The sequence below is a fragment of the Sinohyriopsis cumingii genome, chromosome 11 (genome assembly GCF_028554795.1).
Source record: "Sinohyriopsis cumingii isolate HCF-2022 chromosome 11, ASM2855479v2, whole genome shotgun sequence".
In the NCBI taxonomy this organism is placed as follows: Eukaryota; Metazoa; Mollusca; class Bivalvia; order Unionida; family Unionidae; genus Sinohyriopsis; species Sinohyriopsis cumingii.
The window spans coordinates 66,694,657-66,712,971 of NC_142971.1; the positions used below are offsets into that span (position 1 = coordinate 66,694,657).

The following is an 18,315-nucleotide window of genomic DNA, read 5'->3' on the forward strand; positions in this document are numbered from 1 at the left end:
CCATGTATAGCCTATCTAGTCCTGAAAAATGGTGTTAAACCCAATAATGACAACATCATTTTGTTTCCAGCATGGAATCAGTCCTGTGTTTTAACATGGCTCAATTTGAGCTTTTAGCCCACTCTACACTAAAGTTACTCTCATACAAAACATGTTTTCTGATATCAAATCAAAGAGTCATCATTTATTCTTTCTCTTCCATAGACAGGTTGAGAGCAGTGGCCATGCAAGATCTTGTTTGTGTACTCTTGCACTATTTGAAACACACAAAGACAAGTTATGGCACATGCAAGTGCCTCTTCCAGTGAAAGCCAGCAATAGGATATCACCCTTCAAGCCATTGTTTCATGGCTGAAATGATAAATACACTTGGTGTACACGATCAGAGTCACCTCATGAAGACTACCTCTTAAGACATTAGAGCAATCACTGCAAGCCTTGCATTAGAATGCAATGTTTCAATCTGAGTTATAGTGGAAGCTTTTGGCTTTCGTGCAGACAACCATTATGAGTTTTTATCCCAAAGATTTAGCTTCAGTCTGGTATGTCTGGTTGCAGCAGCCCAGTTGACCACCAGACCCAATTCAAACAATCAACACAGCCTGTCAACGTTGCTGGATTTGCCAGTGAAATTTTGTTGGTAAGAAGATTTTAATATCATTTTAACCGTATGTATGGGTCACAGATGAAGTGATCCTAGGCTGTGTTGCTTATATAATTAGGAGAATGGGTTATCATTCGCATGGGGAATCCAGCAATCATTCCCTGAAAGGATAACTGAGGTAGAAATCAGATGCTCATCATTCCCTCCTTGTATTACCTATTTTCCTAATGTAATATGATTGGGGAATGCATTTGAAGGAGAAATCAAATTTTTAAGTATATTTTGTTTCTCTGAGAATACTTTCCCAATCACATTACTTAAAAACTCTCCTAGCCACCCTCCCATGTAAGAATCATCATTATTATATCACTCAGCTAAAATACTAGCAGCACCTGGCAGTGATAAGGGGAGATAACAGTAAAAGTTATTACCCTTTGTCTATATAAGATAGAAAAGGATTATTTTCATCTTTTAGTAGGGCTGGATTCATGAGGTAGCATGCTTATATTCCTAATATAATGTGATTGGGTATGTATTCTTGGAAAAACATAATTATCTTTTTAAAAAAAATTCTCGTTTAATTTTTTTAATTTTTAAAAGTGGTCAATTTCAGCCATAAAAATAGTATGTGTGATAGATGGCCTTTAAAACAGTATTTTTGTTCTGCTGCTGAAAGAGTTGTATATATGTTCATAATGGATTAAATTAACCATTTGATCCAACTTTCTACATGTATCTCACTTTCCTATAGGTGCTAGTACTCGAGTGCATTTTGGCATGGGCAGGAGTTTTGGATGAACTTGACTTTGCAAAGAGACTACAGTCATGGGTCCAGAAAGGATTCCCAGAGCTTGGGGACACAGAGGGAATCGTCCTCAGTGAAACTGTACAGAAGGTACAAGTTGAAATGTGGCATTTCCTCACTAGCTGTTATTTTTATACTAAATTTCATGAAAGTATTTGGTAAAATTTTGTAAAGGTTACACAGAAAAATTCATCATTTGTGGAGAATTTTATTTTGAATTTCAGTTGGGTAGCAAATTTGTAAGATAGGTTTACGTGATTGTCTACTCTAATTGATGAATTTTTATTAGGGGCAGAAAATAATCTCCTTTATCTGAGGTAGCAAAATACAAGTGCTAATGCTGTAAGGCTAAAAAACATGTCAGTTGCTACTTGTACTGTAGGACAGATGGCCTGAACATTTGATTGTCATGCATAAATGGTACTTACCCTACAGGGGTCCTGAGTGACCGAGTGGTATAAAGCGCTCTCCATTACGGATTACCTCTTTTTGCTCCAGTTCAAGTCTCGGATTTAGCCAATGTGGGTATATGAGAAAGCTTGCCAGTAGCTTCTCATGGGTTGGTGGTTCTTTTTGGGGTTTTCCCAGGTTCTTCGTCCACCATTAATACTAGCCTCCATGTGTAGCCTATTGTGTACTGAAAAATGGCATTAAACCCCACAAGAACAACAACAACAAACAAACAACTTATCCTACACTCTACCTGATACTGAATATGTTTCAAATGCCTCTTATCCAGTCAGACAGACTTCTTGAAAAGGAACTTTCCCTTCCACTGTCACTAACTTACACTGTACCTAATACAGAATATGTTTCAAATGCCTCTTATCCAGTCAGACAAACATTTTAAAGAGGGATTTGCCCTTCCACTGTCACTAACTTACACTGTATCTAATACAGAATCGGTTTTGAATGCCTCTTGTCCAGACAAACATTTTAAAGAGGGATTTGCCATTCCACTGTCACTAACTTGTACTATTCCTAATACTGAATCTGTTTCAGATGCCTCTTGTCCAGTCAGACAGATCTCTTAAAGAGGGACTTGCCTTCGACTGTCACCAACCTACACTACCTAATACTGAATCTGTTTCAAATGCCTCTTTTCCAGTCAGACAGATATCTTAAAGAGGGACTTGCCCTTCCACTGTCACCACTCTTACATACAAGTGCATGAGTGTAATTTCTTACCTCAGTTCTGGTTGACAAACTTAGGTACATATTTTATATGACTGATATTTTGGATGCCAAGTTAGTTCCTAATTTGGCCAATTTAGGTCACAGTGTCAAAGGATGGATTAAGTGAACATTCGCAACTGTTCAAAGCCACCCTCAGTAATGAAGCACTGTAATACTAACTTGAATTTGAGATTGCCTGAAATGGATTTACTTAGAAGAGAAAGTTGTACTCATAAACAGACAGATTACTTCTTGTATGCAAACAAGAAAGTTAAACACTAAAATCTAGATGATAAATTAGATTTTAAAAGTTGTAGATCATGAAACAAAAATATATGTCTAAGAAACCATTGTTAAGATGTTGATACTGTGAATTCATTATTATTCATGGGTACTAATTTTTCTGGTTTAAATATTAGTATTACCATACCTTTTGCTGTTACATAGCTGATACATTTCCAGGTGGAAAGTGCTCTGAGTGTATGACAAGAATTTGACCTTCCATTAAGGTGAACCAGAGCATTGCAGAACACTGGGACACCCCACACATGTTGCCCATGCCCATTACTGCCCTTGATTCTTTGCATGGCTGCAATGTCTGCATTGTTTACATCAATGAAGATTTGCCACCGTTTTGTTTGGTTAACAAGCAAGTTTACAACATATGTGTGCATGTTCTTCATAACCTTTGGCAGTAGAGAGTATTTGTGTTGTTTTTCCACAGTGCGAACCACAATGTTGGACGAAAGGTAAAACTAATATATTGCAATAATATCCACATGTCAGTTTAAATAAAGTATTCTGATAATTTAATAGTCTCCGAAGATAATTTAAAAAAAACTTATGCATCGGTTTGTTTTCCACAATGAGGTGATTGACACTGTGTTGTACAGGTGTGCCATGAGGAAGACTTCCTAATCAACCCCCATGCTGCAGCCAGAATGAACCTTGATCAAGGTCTGATTACAGTTCTTCAAAATGGTCAGTTCCATCTTGAGGATGACAGGTCCAGTGTATCCAGTGAGATCAGCACCAGCAGTTTATCCTCCACAGAGAGTGTAAACACATACCCTTATACAGAGTCTAAAACCCGTGGACAAGATAATGGGGCACTGGTTCACATTGCCATTTTAGGTTTGTGCTGTCTTTTTAAATATATCTATTGATGGATCCTTTTACAAAGTAGCTTAAACTCTCTTATCATAATGACTAAAAGGTTTGAATTGATGAATAGAGTTTTGACAAGATGATGCCATTGGGTACATTTTATGAAGGTGAACATTCTATTTCTCACTATACTGATCATAGACCAGATGAGGTTAGGGCATGGTCTGTTACCCATCCTGCGTTGTCCAACATGCATCATTATTTTACCATAAGCTTGGTTTTCACAAATTTTTTTTAAGGTTTCTGGTTAGTCCGAAAAGTAGGCCCAGGGTGGTTGAGTGGTCTAAAGCGATCACCTTTACTGATTACTGCCATCAGCTCCCTCTGTGAGAGTTCAAGTCTTGGGCTCAGCCAGTGTGGTTATGTGAGAAAGTTAGCCAGTAGCTTCCCATGGGTCAATGGTTCTTACTGGGGTTTTCCACGGTTCTTTCTCCATCAGTTATACTCTCCACCATGTATAGCCTATCATACACTGAGATGTGGCATTAAACCCAAAACAACAGGAGCAACCTAAATGGAAAGGGTGCCAATTTGATCAGATGTACAGTGTAGCTGCCATGGCAGCCATTTTAAAAATCTTGTTTTTGCCACACGTCCTGAACGGGAAGTAATTTTGGCATGAATGTTTCACAAAAGACTTATTTTGATGCCTAGTTAGCCCAAGATGAAAATGGTGCCACCCTGACATCTATAGCTACCACATTGGCCATCTTGAAAATCTTGTTGTAGCTACCCCACCTGAAGGGATGATCATATCTGCCTGGGGTTTTCACTTAAATACTTCTTACAATATCAAGAAGTGAAAATGGTGCCTATCAGATGTTGAGTCTGGCAACCATATCAGCCATCTTAAAAATCTTTTTATTACTACTTTGTTTATTACTACTTATGAACAGAAAGTCATATTGCAGTGAGATTTTGCCAAAAGACTTCTTGTGATGTCTACTAGTTGGTCCTAAATGAAAATGTTTCTTCCAGAAATTCTATATGGCTACCACAGAGGCCATCTCAAATCATGTTATTGCTACTCCACCTGAACAGATGATTATATGAGCATGGTGTTTTCACTAAAAGATTTTTTATATCTAGTTGGTTCTAAATGGTGCTGATCTGACATACCACATGGCTATCACAGCAGTCATCTTGAAAATCTATTGATCCTCCTTCTGAACAGAAAGTCATATCAGGATGGTGTTTTTATGGTGTCAGGTCAATTTTAAATTGTACAATTGTGATATTGAGTAGAGCAGCTACTCTTCCTGGACAGAAAGTCTTGTCAATATTGGTGTTTCTCCAAAAGGCTACTTATGCCTAGTTCATACTAATGAAAATTATGCTGATCTGATATCCAGTATGGCCACCTTGCCAGCCATCTTGAAAATATACCCCTAAATGGAAAATCATATTGACATGGAGTTTTTCAGTAGACTAATTATGGTATCTAGATGGGCCTGAACAAAATGGTGTCATTCTTGCCTCAGATATAGCTAACACAATGAACGTATTAAAGATCTTGTCACTAATTCTCCTGAATGTATTGCCATGTTGACATTGGGTTTCCACCAACAGTCTTTTATTATTGTCCAAAATGAAAATGGCCCAGATCTTAATCCAGTATTGTAGCCATAGAGGCCTAAAATCTTATTGCTCAAGAATATCAGGGATGGTTCCACCATTCAGCAGTTATAAAAAAAGAAATGGTTTATCTTGAATTACAGGAAATTATTTCCAAACTGTTGAGTGTCAGTCCCTTTGAGGGAATTTTTTTTTATACCCCACTAGTGGAAGTTGCAAGGGTTATAATTTACTGTTTTCCATCTAGTCAACCTATCAAACAAGCAGATGAATGAATGGACATTCCAGTCAGTAACTTTAGTTCTGGGGAACAGGTTTCAGTGCTGCTTTGTACATGTTTCCCATAGCCCAAGGAACACTCCTATTGATTTTGGAGTCTGCTCCAATGTCAATGCAATTGCTAAATATAAGCTTTTAATTTCTGGATGATAACCAAAGTTATTTAGATAAAATTTCATGTAATACAGGTTTTTATGTGGAAAACGTCCTAGTGGCTTCCCATGGTTCATTTCTCTGTTTCTGTCTCTATTGGCTGCCATGTATCTTACACTGAAAATGTCATTAAACCTGTAAAACACCAAACAGCATGTGTTTCCCTCAGCGAACCTTTTGATTTTTGGGTCTGTAACTTCAGGATCAAGGTCACTGTTGCTAAAATAGATTTTGCCATTGCATTTAATATCTGAATAATAACTCGTAGTGAACTGATTTCAATTAACTTAAGTACTTATAATCTCCTTAGTCCAAGAAAGATCACTAATAGTGTTTTGGCTAATAGCTACAAGATTGAAATCACATACTAAAAATAGAATTTTGCCTGTACATTTCATTTTCAGATGATAATATCAGATTTCAGAGCAGCTTGGTACATGATTTATCGCAATTTTCCCACAACTTGGTACATGATTTATTGCAATTTTCCCACAGCTTGGTACATGATTTATCGCAATTTTCCCACAGCTTGGTACATGATTTATTGCAATTTTCGCACAGCTTGGTACATGATTTATTGCAATTTTCCCACAGCTTGGTACAAGATTTATTGCAGTTTTCCCACAGCTTGGTACATGATTTTTTTGCAATTTTCCCACAGCTTGGTACATGATTTATTGTAATTTTCCCACAGCTTGGTACATGATTTATTGCAATTTCCCACAGCTTGGTACATGATTTATTGCAATTTTCCCACAGCTTGGTACATGATTTATTGCAATTTTCCCAAGAAAAATGCTGTTGCATTTGGAGCTAGTAGATGAACGATCATGCTCGGTAAAAAGTGGCATTTCATTTTTTGACAAGAGTTTAAGCACTAACAAATCACTACAGAATGCATTTGTATGAAACTATGTACATGTGTTCTCATCTACCAAGTCAATTCCCAAGATGTTTGTACCTTCAAGGTCAAGGCTACTGTTACTTAAAAAAACTTTGCACTTTATTCCAGACCGTTTGCAGCTAAAGTTAAATGGCAGTGTTAATAAAGAAAGGTTTTGATTCAACGTACTTTATGTAGGTAGAGTATCTTATACCATTGTGCTACTCATCCAAATACAATTTACAGTCAAAAATTTATCTTCTGCACAAAACTTTTTTCCTATGACTTGATGGTCTTGTGCCCAGTTTGAAGCAAGTTATAGGTATTGTATTATGAATCTTGACTGCTAAATGCATCAGCCATTCTTCAAATTGACCCACTATATCTTGCATGGTGAAAACGTTATCTAATAATAAAGGACAGCATAAGGCAGATTTAGGGCCAAGCAGTTTTGTCAGCTATGTGAAAGGTAGAACTTGAGAATTCAAAGAATAATACCTACATGGCTTCATAGAGGCTTCGAGAAATGCACATATGTATATGCTTAAGGTTTTTAGGTTTGTCAGAGATTGTTATGTAGATAGGTAGCCATTTAAAAAAAAAGTAATTTCAGCTCTACAAGTTTTATGTCAATGTAGTTAATCTGTGTATTTCTATTGTAGGTGTGCCATATTTTCACTCACAGCATGAGGTGCAGGAAAACACAGTAAGGATATGCAAAACAACACATGCAGATCCCATATGTATTGGTTCATGTGTTGCTATGACAGCATTGGTGTCTATGATGCTGCAGGTACTCTAATTTATTTTTTGTCTAACAATTTATCCCCATACGGTTTTCTCTTTTGATCTTCCTTCTACCTACCAGTGATCTTACCAGAAATTTTTGATAGCATCTGGGTAAGCATGCAGTAGCATCATAAAAAAATTTATGCAAACACACATTATCATCATTAAAGTGTGAAAAACATTTATAACATTGAAATATAAAATAAATGTTTCCATAGCATTCTTTACTTCCCTCAGTTATAACAGGATTTAATGTTGAAACTTTTGAACTTTGAATTTAAATAAACGATATCATTCATTACTTCACTTCCCTGTATCTTTTCAGTGCCACATTAAATTAGTCCTAAAGGCAAGTCCTTCCATGCAGATTGTCACATGGTAATTGAGTGCCTATGACAGCCTGCTCCTTAACACACTTTTGGCTGAAAATGACCTTTCAGTCTGAATAATAATGGTGGAACATAACAGTTTGTTAATGGATGTACAAATTTTCAAATAATTATGACAAAATAACAGGATATGAATGTGTTTGTTGTAGTGTTATTCCTTCATTGACTTTATATCAGTTAGCTAAAACATTGTTTAGAAGTTTTAAAGTGTTTTATTTATCAGCTGTAAGCACAGTTAACAGTACAAAAGCATGGGCATAGATTGGGAGAAGTGGGTACAAATCTACAAGAAGTAATTGTTTATTGTTTTCTATTTGTCTCTCCAAAGGGCATAGGCACCCCAATATTGATTGTAATAGTGCCCTAGAAACTGTACACCATCATGCCCCCCCCCCCCCCCCAATTTCAGTGGTAGCTAAGTAGATTGTAATAAGATGAAATAAGTGAAATTGGATCATGCAAAGACACTTGACAGTCATGTGAATGAGATGCTTATTTATAAATTAAAATTAAGTGAACCAGTTTGTGACATCCTACCTCATACCCCATGTTCCACCTCTCATAAACTATGATGGTTGAAAACCCAACCCTACTAGTGTGAGCAAGGTTGAGTGGATATATCAAAATGGTATCATTCCTCAGTGGATTTGATGAAAGCATGAATTTTAAATAATCAGAAATTATATCATTCATCAGTGGACATAATCAGTGTCTGGATTTTATAAATGGACATATCTGGATTTATCAGGTGATCGGTGCATGTATTATTTATCAACATACATGATCACTGTATGGGTTTATAAGCAGATATGATCAGTGTATGGATTTGTCAACAGATATCATTTTTATATGGATTTGTCAACAGATATGATCACTATGGATTTGTCAACAGATATGATCAATGTATCAGCATGTATTATTATGCATTAGATTGTCATTCATATAATGACATTGACCTTTTGGTTCAAAATCTAATATATATCATATATATATATATTCCATCAACATACATGATGTTATCTTGTGGCATCCAGTCAGTGATCCAAGAATATTTCTGATCTGCAGCTGTCAACAAATTGTTAAACAATGGCCTCATGTTTCAGTCCTCACAGCCGCTGAAAGATCCCTCAAGAATACCCCTCTCCTTCTGGCCCATTGTTTTAGAATCTGTGGCCCCTCACACAGAGTAAACCAGTAAATATTCTTTAAACCAACATCTCCATTAAGCCCATTATCTATGTTACACAACCCCAGAGTACAGTGACCCCCTGTAAAAGTTCAAAATACAATAACTCCACTGTGTAATACACGAGACACATTTAAGTACAGGTACATTATACAAGAACTGTCTCAGTTGCACATTAAAATCTTTTATAAGAATTACTGTGCAAGATTATTATTAAAATAAGCATGTTTGTACTTGAATCTGTCTGCAGCAAGAGTAATTACTCTGGACTGTAAAAAAAACAAAACATTAATGTGAATAACATGTATGCTACTGTTATGTCAACTTAGATGCATTAACTGTGGTCGTTTTATTCGAAAGTGAGGGATTATTAACTGTGCAAAAAATGAATTGCTGCTAATAAATATTGCTGTTGCAATGCAAATTATGTACAAGATGTTATTCAGAGAATTTGTTCTTTATAATGGTAACATTTACTTGTTCATCAGTTCACATGCTTAGTGTAAATTGGTGCTAATGAAAAGATGGCTGCTAATATTTGTCCCCACTTACAAACTTTCAGCACCAGGTTGACACCAGAGTTTATGTGATACATATAGTATCATTACATACAATTCAGCAAGTAAAAGGATTGGCATAAATTTGTTTACAGCTAAAAAAATAATATTTTCATCAGTGGTTTTAATGACTGACATTGTTATTACATAGAATTTCATTAATATTATATAGGTATAATTTGTGATCTTGCTTATTCATTAATTTAGAAGATTTAAGTGGCATATGCATACTTTTTTCAAGATAGAAAACATATCATGCTTTGAGTCAGTGTGGGAAAGAATATTTTATTACAATTCGTATTAGGTTAATAAGCTATTAATTTGTGGCATCTAAAGATGCCTGCCTAGTATTTGTACATTTCAGTTGATATGAGCAAATAATATCACAACATTTAAGAGATTGTGATATAACCAGGGAAAATGCATTTAATTTATAAATTGTGTGTATTCAGTCAGGTAGCCTTTATTTGGCATACATATATCTGACACATTTTACTCAATGGAAATATTGAAAACCACTATGTTGTGTTTTTGTTATATTCTAATCTGATTATTCTAATTAATACAACCAATGACACAATGTTTTATTCAGAAGTCATTCAGGTGGATTATCATGCCTCCCAGTTAAGATCATTCATGTATTCTTGAAACTTTACAAAGTTCAGGCAGGCCATGTTTATTCGCTGTTTGTACTGAAAGCTGTGCAGACTAAGGAAATGCTTCAGTGTATTATGGAAGAAAAGAAAAATGATAAACATTAAATGACCCACATACATGGTTGATACTATTTTGAGCTTTTATCTTGTATTTTGAATTTAAGGCATATTGGGGAGTAAATCATAAAGTATTAGGCATCTGTTTTAAACTTTTTTTTGTTCTATACTCATTCAACATTTTCCCTGTCTTTTCCTCTTTATGAATGGAATTTTCCTCTTATTTCAAAATTCTTACCTATTGTCTGTGTTTTGTGTAAATTTGACTACACACAAACTCACTTCCTCCTCTCTAAATATATTTATCTTTTTTCAGAAAACAAATCTACACAGAGGTCTTTAGTTACCTTTCCTTCACTTTCTCATAATTTCTTTTTCTATTCCTTATTTGTATTTTGTTTTTTGCCCTTCAAGTTCAAAGATGACCATGACATCACTAACTGGTTTGGTTTCTGTGAGTATGAGTGTGGCTGATCAGACCAATTTGTGCTCTAAACTGTCTGTGGCACACTTAGTAGGATATGCTGCTTGGGTTTGCTTGATCAGTAGAGTGTGTGCTGCAGTTATGCTGCTCGCACTAGTGCACTGCCCCAGCAAATCTCCTCAGTTCAAAGTCTGTAGCTCCAGGATGGATGGGACTGCACCATGTGAATCGAACCTGTGTGATATCTTCCCCACCCTGTGATCGCTTTCCCTCCTACAGTTTGCCATAGAAGATCTTCTTTGGTAGTTGCTCTTCTGCCATCTCATCTGATTTTATCAACAGTATTCTTTTGTCATCCTTGTGACATGCCCATCTCATCTGATTTTATCAACAGTGTTCTTTTGTCATCCTTATGACATGCCCATCTCATCTGATTTTATCAACAGTGTTCTTTTGTCATCCTTATGACATGCCCATCTCATCTGATTTTATCAACAGTGTTCTTTTGTCATCCTTATGACATGCCCATCTCATCTGATTTTATCAACAGTGTTCTTTTGTCATCCTTTTGACCTGCCCATCTCATCTGATTTTATCAACAGTGTTCTTTTGTCATCCTTGTGACATGCCCATCTCATCTGATTTTGTCAACAGTGTTCTTTTGTCATCCTTGTGACATGCCCATCTCATCTGATTTTATCAACAGTGTTCTTTTGTCATCCTTATGACATGCCCATCTCATCTGATTTTATCAACAGTGTTCTTTTGTCATCCTTGTGACATGCCCATCTCATCTGATTTTATCAACAGTGTTCTTTTGTCATCCTTTTGACCTGCCCATCTCATCTGATTTTATCAACAGTATTCTTTTGTCATCCTTGTGACATGCCCATCTCATCTGATTTTATCAACAGTGTTCTTTTGTCATCCTTATGACATGCCCATCTCATCTGATTTTATCAACAGTGTTCTTTTGTCATCCTTATGACATGCCCATCTCATCTGATTTTATCAACAGTGTTCTTTTGTCATCCTTATGACATGCCCATCTCATCTGATTTTATCAACAGTGTTCTTTTGTCATCCTTGTGACATGCCCATCTCATCTGATTTTATCAACAGTGTTCTTTTGTCATCCTTATGACATGCCCATCTCATCTGATTTTATCAACAGTGTTCTTCTGTCAACCTTTTGACCTGCCCATCTCATCTGATTTTATCAACAGTGTTCTTTTGTCATCCTTGTGACATGCCCATCTCATCTGATTTTATCAACAGTGTTCTTTTGTCATCCTTTTGACCTGCCAGTCTCATCTGATTTTATCAACATAGTGTTCTTCTGTCATCCTTGTGACCTGCCCATCTCATCTGATTTTATCATCAGTGTTTAAAGCGTCTACCAGTTACCTGTCGATCCTCATGATCGGTTACCTTGGTACCCAATCAAAGGGCAATTGTAATAAATGGGAATCTGGACTGCTTTGTTTTTTGGTTCATACATGCCAACCCCCAAGAGAGATATAGGCATGATTATTATTAATATAAGAGACAATAAAGTGTAATCGGAACAGAAAAAGAGCAATCTGTATAATACATGCCATTATTATAGACAACGTACAAAAAACTTGGACTTATTCTTGCTACTTAACTGGATCTACAGTTAAAATTCTTGTCATATATCAGTCTACAATTCAATGCTGTATTTCATCACAGTCAAATTCTTCTTTCAAAATGTGTAAAATGCTATTGATTTGTCCCTTTCCCAATGCAGTATGTTTTAAAGTTTAAAACAGTCCTTCTCCACTAAAATTTGTCAGTCATATAACATGCATGAGTCGCATCAATAAAGCCTGGTTTGCTTGGTGCCATTTTTAAAGCATGTAATGAATCTGTCATTTCATGTTCAAGAAACCCATCTGCTTTCTTGGAAATGTTTCATGTACAGTTAGGAGCTGAGTATTGACCCAAAACAAACTGATAAATTATTTATACATAACACTAACTTCAACTGCCAACACCACAGTGTCTTATTTTAGCCAATGTGGTGTTGGGTTCACACTGATGTGGACTGGACATGACTACTGTCAAGAGACATGAACTTGCCCAGTGCCAGGAGGGTTTGGTAATTTACTGTGATATGTGCTTACGTTTATTCAGAATTTACATTTATATGACAACTTAACAGGAACTATAATAAAAGAGATAGATAAAAGAGGCTTGACAGTTGACGATATTAATATTATGCTATTATCAAATATTGGTTTGGATTTTAGTTGACACAGAGATCGATTTAAAAAAAGAATTATTGATTAAATCAGTATATTGTACACCTTTATTTACTTGTTAAATTTTTTTCTAGGGGAAGTATGATCTGAATTCCAATAAATCTGTTGAGGACATGATCAGCAAGGCAGTCAGTTTGGGGAAAATGCACATCCGTGATGATCATGATGTAGAAGCCTTCTCATCACACTGTGGAATAACTGAATTCTCTAGGTATGTTTAATTTGTTGCAGCTTTTTTGATGGAGGTAAGTAATTTGCTGTTTACAGATATTTATTCAGTATGATTCCATATAAACTTGTATAGTGTATGTTCTTACAGCTCATCATTGTTACAGGATTACACTGATTCAGACTAGTTTGATGTGCATTTGCATTTACCTGCAGAGTACAAGATTTATGTTGTTGCTATAAAACTCCTTGATAAAGATAATTTACACATAATTATTTATTCAGTTATGAATCACATACAAATAATAATCTACAGTTTCTGCGTACCTACCCCCCTCCAGTAGTTGTTACCCACACAGCCATCCCTGGCACTGAATTTAACAATAAAAAACATCAGGAATATAAAAAATTCAAAAGTTTTCTCATTTTCTTTCATTGATTTATAAATTTTAACTTGACTGCCACCTGGTGTCCCTAACATTGTTGCCCATGCATTTCAAACTTTATAGAACTTGAACACTAACACAGCATCCATATTTGCAAGGATGAGTCCACGTTTTTCAAACAGCAGGAGTTCTTAGTGTTCTTTAAGTTTTAAATAATTCAATAAATTGAACTGTTAGGGCATATTTGTTTCCCCCACCCTTTTCTTTCAACATATTTTTAAAATATTAGAATTAGACATTGGATGCAGATGACACATTGTTTACTCTCTATGTGTAGGCCTTGCAGCCATCCCTTCACAGAAAATGGACTCTTACAGCAGCATTGAAAACTTTTCTTTGGTTTTAAATGCAAAGAAACTAACAATGTTAGGGACCACTTTGTTAAAATTTAGTTAGAATTGTGCTTTTTTATATCCTTGTTGCCTATTTGCTGTTTTAAAATTGGTCATGGGGGTAGGGATAGGCAGAAACTATAACTCAGTGTGCTGTATCCTGAATACTTGTGACTTAATTTTCAGGCTTTTTAGTTTTGCCTCAAACCTCATGTTCCAACAAACACATGTTATTAGCAAACCAGAACAGTGGAATAATTAATCAAATAATCAGTTATTTGTATTGATAATCTGTGCAACTCACATGATTTTTAGAAACCCCTCACTTCATGGTGGGGGTGGAGAGGGTGGAGTAACAAGGCACCTTATAGAGAATTCTCTGAATCAGAAGACCATTGCTGAGTGGACATGGTCTTGATAATATTGACATGGTTTCCTGTTTATGACCCTAGCAAGCATGCTCTAAAGAGCTTGACAGAGAGAGGAAGTGAGAGGCAATGCTTTATCTACATTGTTATCTCTTTCAGCAGCAATTTGCTTAATGGCTTAATTTTTTATTCTGAAAAAAGTGATATTTCAGTTTATTGATTCTGCTTGAGTGTCAAAAATAATGCTAAAATGCTCATAACATTAACAAAAGTTTACTTTCTTGATTCTTGACATCAGCATTTTTAAGCAATCTTTATAATAAAAATATTAAAAATGTGGAATTAAATTGTTCATATATCAGGATTACTTTTTATTTATAGGAGACTAGAAATCAAAATTTTCCATTTACGTATGTAATTCTCTACAGATTTTAATTCGACTGTCATGTTTGTAAAATAAATATTGTAAGCGGGTAGTGATTTTATTGCATGGCAGATACCACGATTCCGTAAATTGTCGAGTTTTTCCGAGTTTTGATGAGACGATAGATCACGTGGTACCGTGACACAATACTAGCCAGTCCTCGAATACAAACATTAACATTGGCGAGCGAGGCAGACGGTAGGAGACCACATTTGGGTTGCACATTCAAAACTTGAATCTGCAGTCTGATATAATAGTTTATGTACTGTACTGGTCAGTGCTAAAAGAAATGTTTTAGGCACAGGCCCCGGGCTGGTGACTTAAATAAACTCAAGCCCTGACTGAAATTCCACAAGCCCGGACAGTTCATACCTGTCAACTCTCAAGCCGGGAGAAAAACCTCCCGATTTTGGGGGTATTTCCTCATCTACATCCCGATCTCGTAATATCTCTAAATTTTTCACAGCGAAGTCTCGATTATTACATTATGTCTGTCAATTTTCATTTGTCTGAAGAAAAAAACCCAACCCCAGAACATTTATAAATAGATATAATGTATGCAATCCACAGTCTAAACTGCCACACTGCAGACATCGTAGTGATATAACTGAAAAATTGTTAAAGCTACGTTAAAAATTCAAATCACACGCACACACATCTAAATCAGGCACTGGACGAAATGATTAATATCACACAACAGTTTCCATTTCCGCCAAAGAAACTCGGCCAGTTAACACCTGACATTCCTCTACCGTATATGTAAAGTTTAATTACCATGATTAAATTACAAGGAATAAAACAAAATATACCATGCAGTATATGTGGCCCTAAAGAACTAATTCTGAATAAATATTTTGTTGAGCAAACAGTGTTACATGCATTAAAACCTGAAGTCCATGGCATCATAAGTAACAACAAAATAGGCATTGTTTATTTGGCAAGCAATTGCTGGTGCTTACACATACACTGTCGAACATGGTTTCTTTGAAGTATGTTAGAAGGGCAGTCCTTTTCACAAGATCAATGCAAGGATAAGGAGTATGTTCATTAGTCACACCGGCTATATTGTTTGTGTACTTAAATCAAAACTTTAGCTATTTTGCAATTTAGCCAGAGCTGACCAGAATATGCAAAATGGGCTTGTCCTGGGGGAATAATAAAGCGTATCACATGGAGAAAAGGTACATCCCATGGGCGCTCGCACATTTGGGCAAGGGGCTGGGGGTTGGGTCAATAGTCTCCCCACCCCCAGTTTCTATTGTCAGCCATTTAATGTGAGACTTTGACCTCTTTTCTTTTAATCGCTGCTATTTAAACTGCCCAAGGAATAGTTTTATATCAGTTCCAATCATTACAGATTACCGTTTATACATACTACATGTATACAATGATTTTTTTTAAATTTGTAATTTTTATAAGATTACTGAAAATTGTGTTTTCTCGAAACACGACAGGTTTAGAATCTTATTTTTGGCAAAGCCTCCATTTGATTAAAATCAAATCTAAATTTCACCTTGGACAGTAGTGATTTGATTTAGATTGTGCCGTGTTAAGGCATGTATGTCAACATCTTGAAAATACATTTACTCATTTCAAAAGTTTCCTCAGGCAAACAATTTTTGTTTCGACAAGCCTGACGGGCACCTCACTTTGAATACAGGATGGGTCGGAACTAAAGTCAGAGGGGCCCAGGGTGTCAGGCTATCAGATTTATTTTTAGCACTGCTGGTGTAGATAAAGATCTGTGAATTGATTGTTGTATTTTGTGGTCACTTACTCAGCCTTCTGCCTATTTTCGTAACTCACACGTTTAACACTTTTCCCAGGATTTAAAATATTCAACGTTATGTCTGGAACAGTGCCAACTTTTAGTCTAGGCCTAGCATTTGCGTATCCTTGAGCTGCCATTTTTTCAGAATCCCTCTCGTAACAGTCCTTTGAGAAATGTAACGAGCACAGAGTGCAGTATAGTGTTGCTTTGAAATCGACTCGTTTGTAATAATGTATCCATTCTTTCATTATGCATTGATCTTTCGGAAAAGAAAAAATATGTTGTCCACAGGCTTTTCTTAATGTTCTATTACACCAGTAAGCAACGCAAAACGGTATTGTCTTTTACTCTGGCAACTCCCACTTGGGCTGCTGGAGTCGCTACTATGACGTCACATCCCGAAAGTAACCGAATAGGTGCGGAAATTTTGCATACGAGGTCACGGAAATTCAGCTCCTAGAAGATAGGCCAATATTTTAATATTGGCATTATGGTCGCAGATGATACTTCAGAATAAGGTTTTCTGCTACAGTACTTTTATTATTATGCTATATTTCCATTGGTTTCTGGTCTCCTTTAAAACAATTGGATAAAATTATGCTGTTCAAGAAAAGCTATAAGGTGTACTTCTCATCAAGTTAATGTGCCAGTTTGATCAGATTTCTTTCAATAAAGTAAAAGCATCCAATTATTGCAAAATAAAGTGGATCAATCTTTCAGAATATACATGCACTGAATATACAAGACTTTCGAATTTATCTTTTATAATTGGTGTGTGGTTGTAATCACTCATGACATCTCAGTCTTTCTATAGGTTGCTTTCTTTCACTGGATGTAAATTAGCAAAAAAAAATAGCAAAGTTAGCCAGCCCCTCCATGGTATAACGCTCTGGTATCCTAGTGGTTAGAGCATCCACCTTTGATGCGGGAGGTCGTGGGTTCGATCCCTGGTCGAGTCATACCAAAGACTTACAAAAATGGTACTAATAGCTGCCTCACTTGGCGCTCAGCATTAAGAGTTTAGTGTTAGGACAAGTCAGACTGGTGTCAGGATAATGTGACTGGGTGGGACATCATGCTACGTCTCAGCATGATGCCCCAGTGCTAGACATCACTATAAACTGCCACACTGCAGACATTGTAGCGATATGACTAAAAAATTGTTAAAGCTACATTAAAATCCAAATCACACACACAGACACACACCCCATGGTGGAATTGTCATTAGTGTGCCTGCCAAAGCACAATAGCAATTTGTAGGTATTTATATAACATTAAAACAGAGTGGAAGTGGAGAGGATTAAGTTCCCCACCATAAAGCATGAGGCTTTGAAGACAAATCATGTGAGTTGTAATGTTTGTGTTAAAATCTGTTACTGATGCAAAATTTAACTGATCGGTATTTTAGGAAGACATTTACCCCACCTCCATTTAAATTACTCTTTTACATAAATTTGATAATACATTTTGTTTAATATCAATCACATGAGTTTGATGCAGGATGGTGTTTTTTAACAAAAGATGTCTACAGTAGTCTTTTATCCTGAGTTCCAATCTTCAACCATAAGACAAGACAAAAATATAGAGCATTTAGGTTTGCACCTGTGATAAAATCTGTTCCTTTGTTTTAAAGAAGACTTGATACATTTACTGTGGCATGTTACAGTAAAATCTAAATAAATATCCATTGCAGATAATAAATCATCAAAATGAAGAGTACTTATTGGACCCATTTCAGAATAATGTGAATTAAACTTGCATGTACTTGAGAATAATCTGTATTATTTATTCTATACATCAGAAGAACAAACTAGATGATGA

At 35.9% G+C, this 18,315-nt stretch overlaps 1 protein-coding gene across 4 annotated transcripts in view; it reads left to right on the forward strand.

Moving 5' to 3' along the window:
- The window catches only part of LOC149788612 (uncharacterized), a 57,493-nt gene that overhangs the window by 15,960 nt on the left and 23,218 nt on the right, over positions 1–18,315 (forward strand). For all 4 annotated transcript variants that reach the window (XM_089974683.1, XM_089974684.1, XM_089974682.1 and 1 more), the window contains 4 exons: positions 1,356–1,499; positions 3,479–3,719; positions 7,305–7,435; positions 13,060–13,196. In XM_089974683.1, the coding sequence (XP_089830809.1) occupies positions 1,356–1,499; positions 3,479–3,719; positions 7,305–7,435; positions 13,060–13,196 (653 nt within the window). The remainder of the gene's footprint in view (positions 1–1,355; positions 1,500–3,478; positions 3,720–7,304; positions 7,436–13,059; positions 13,197–18,315) is intronic.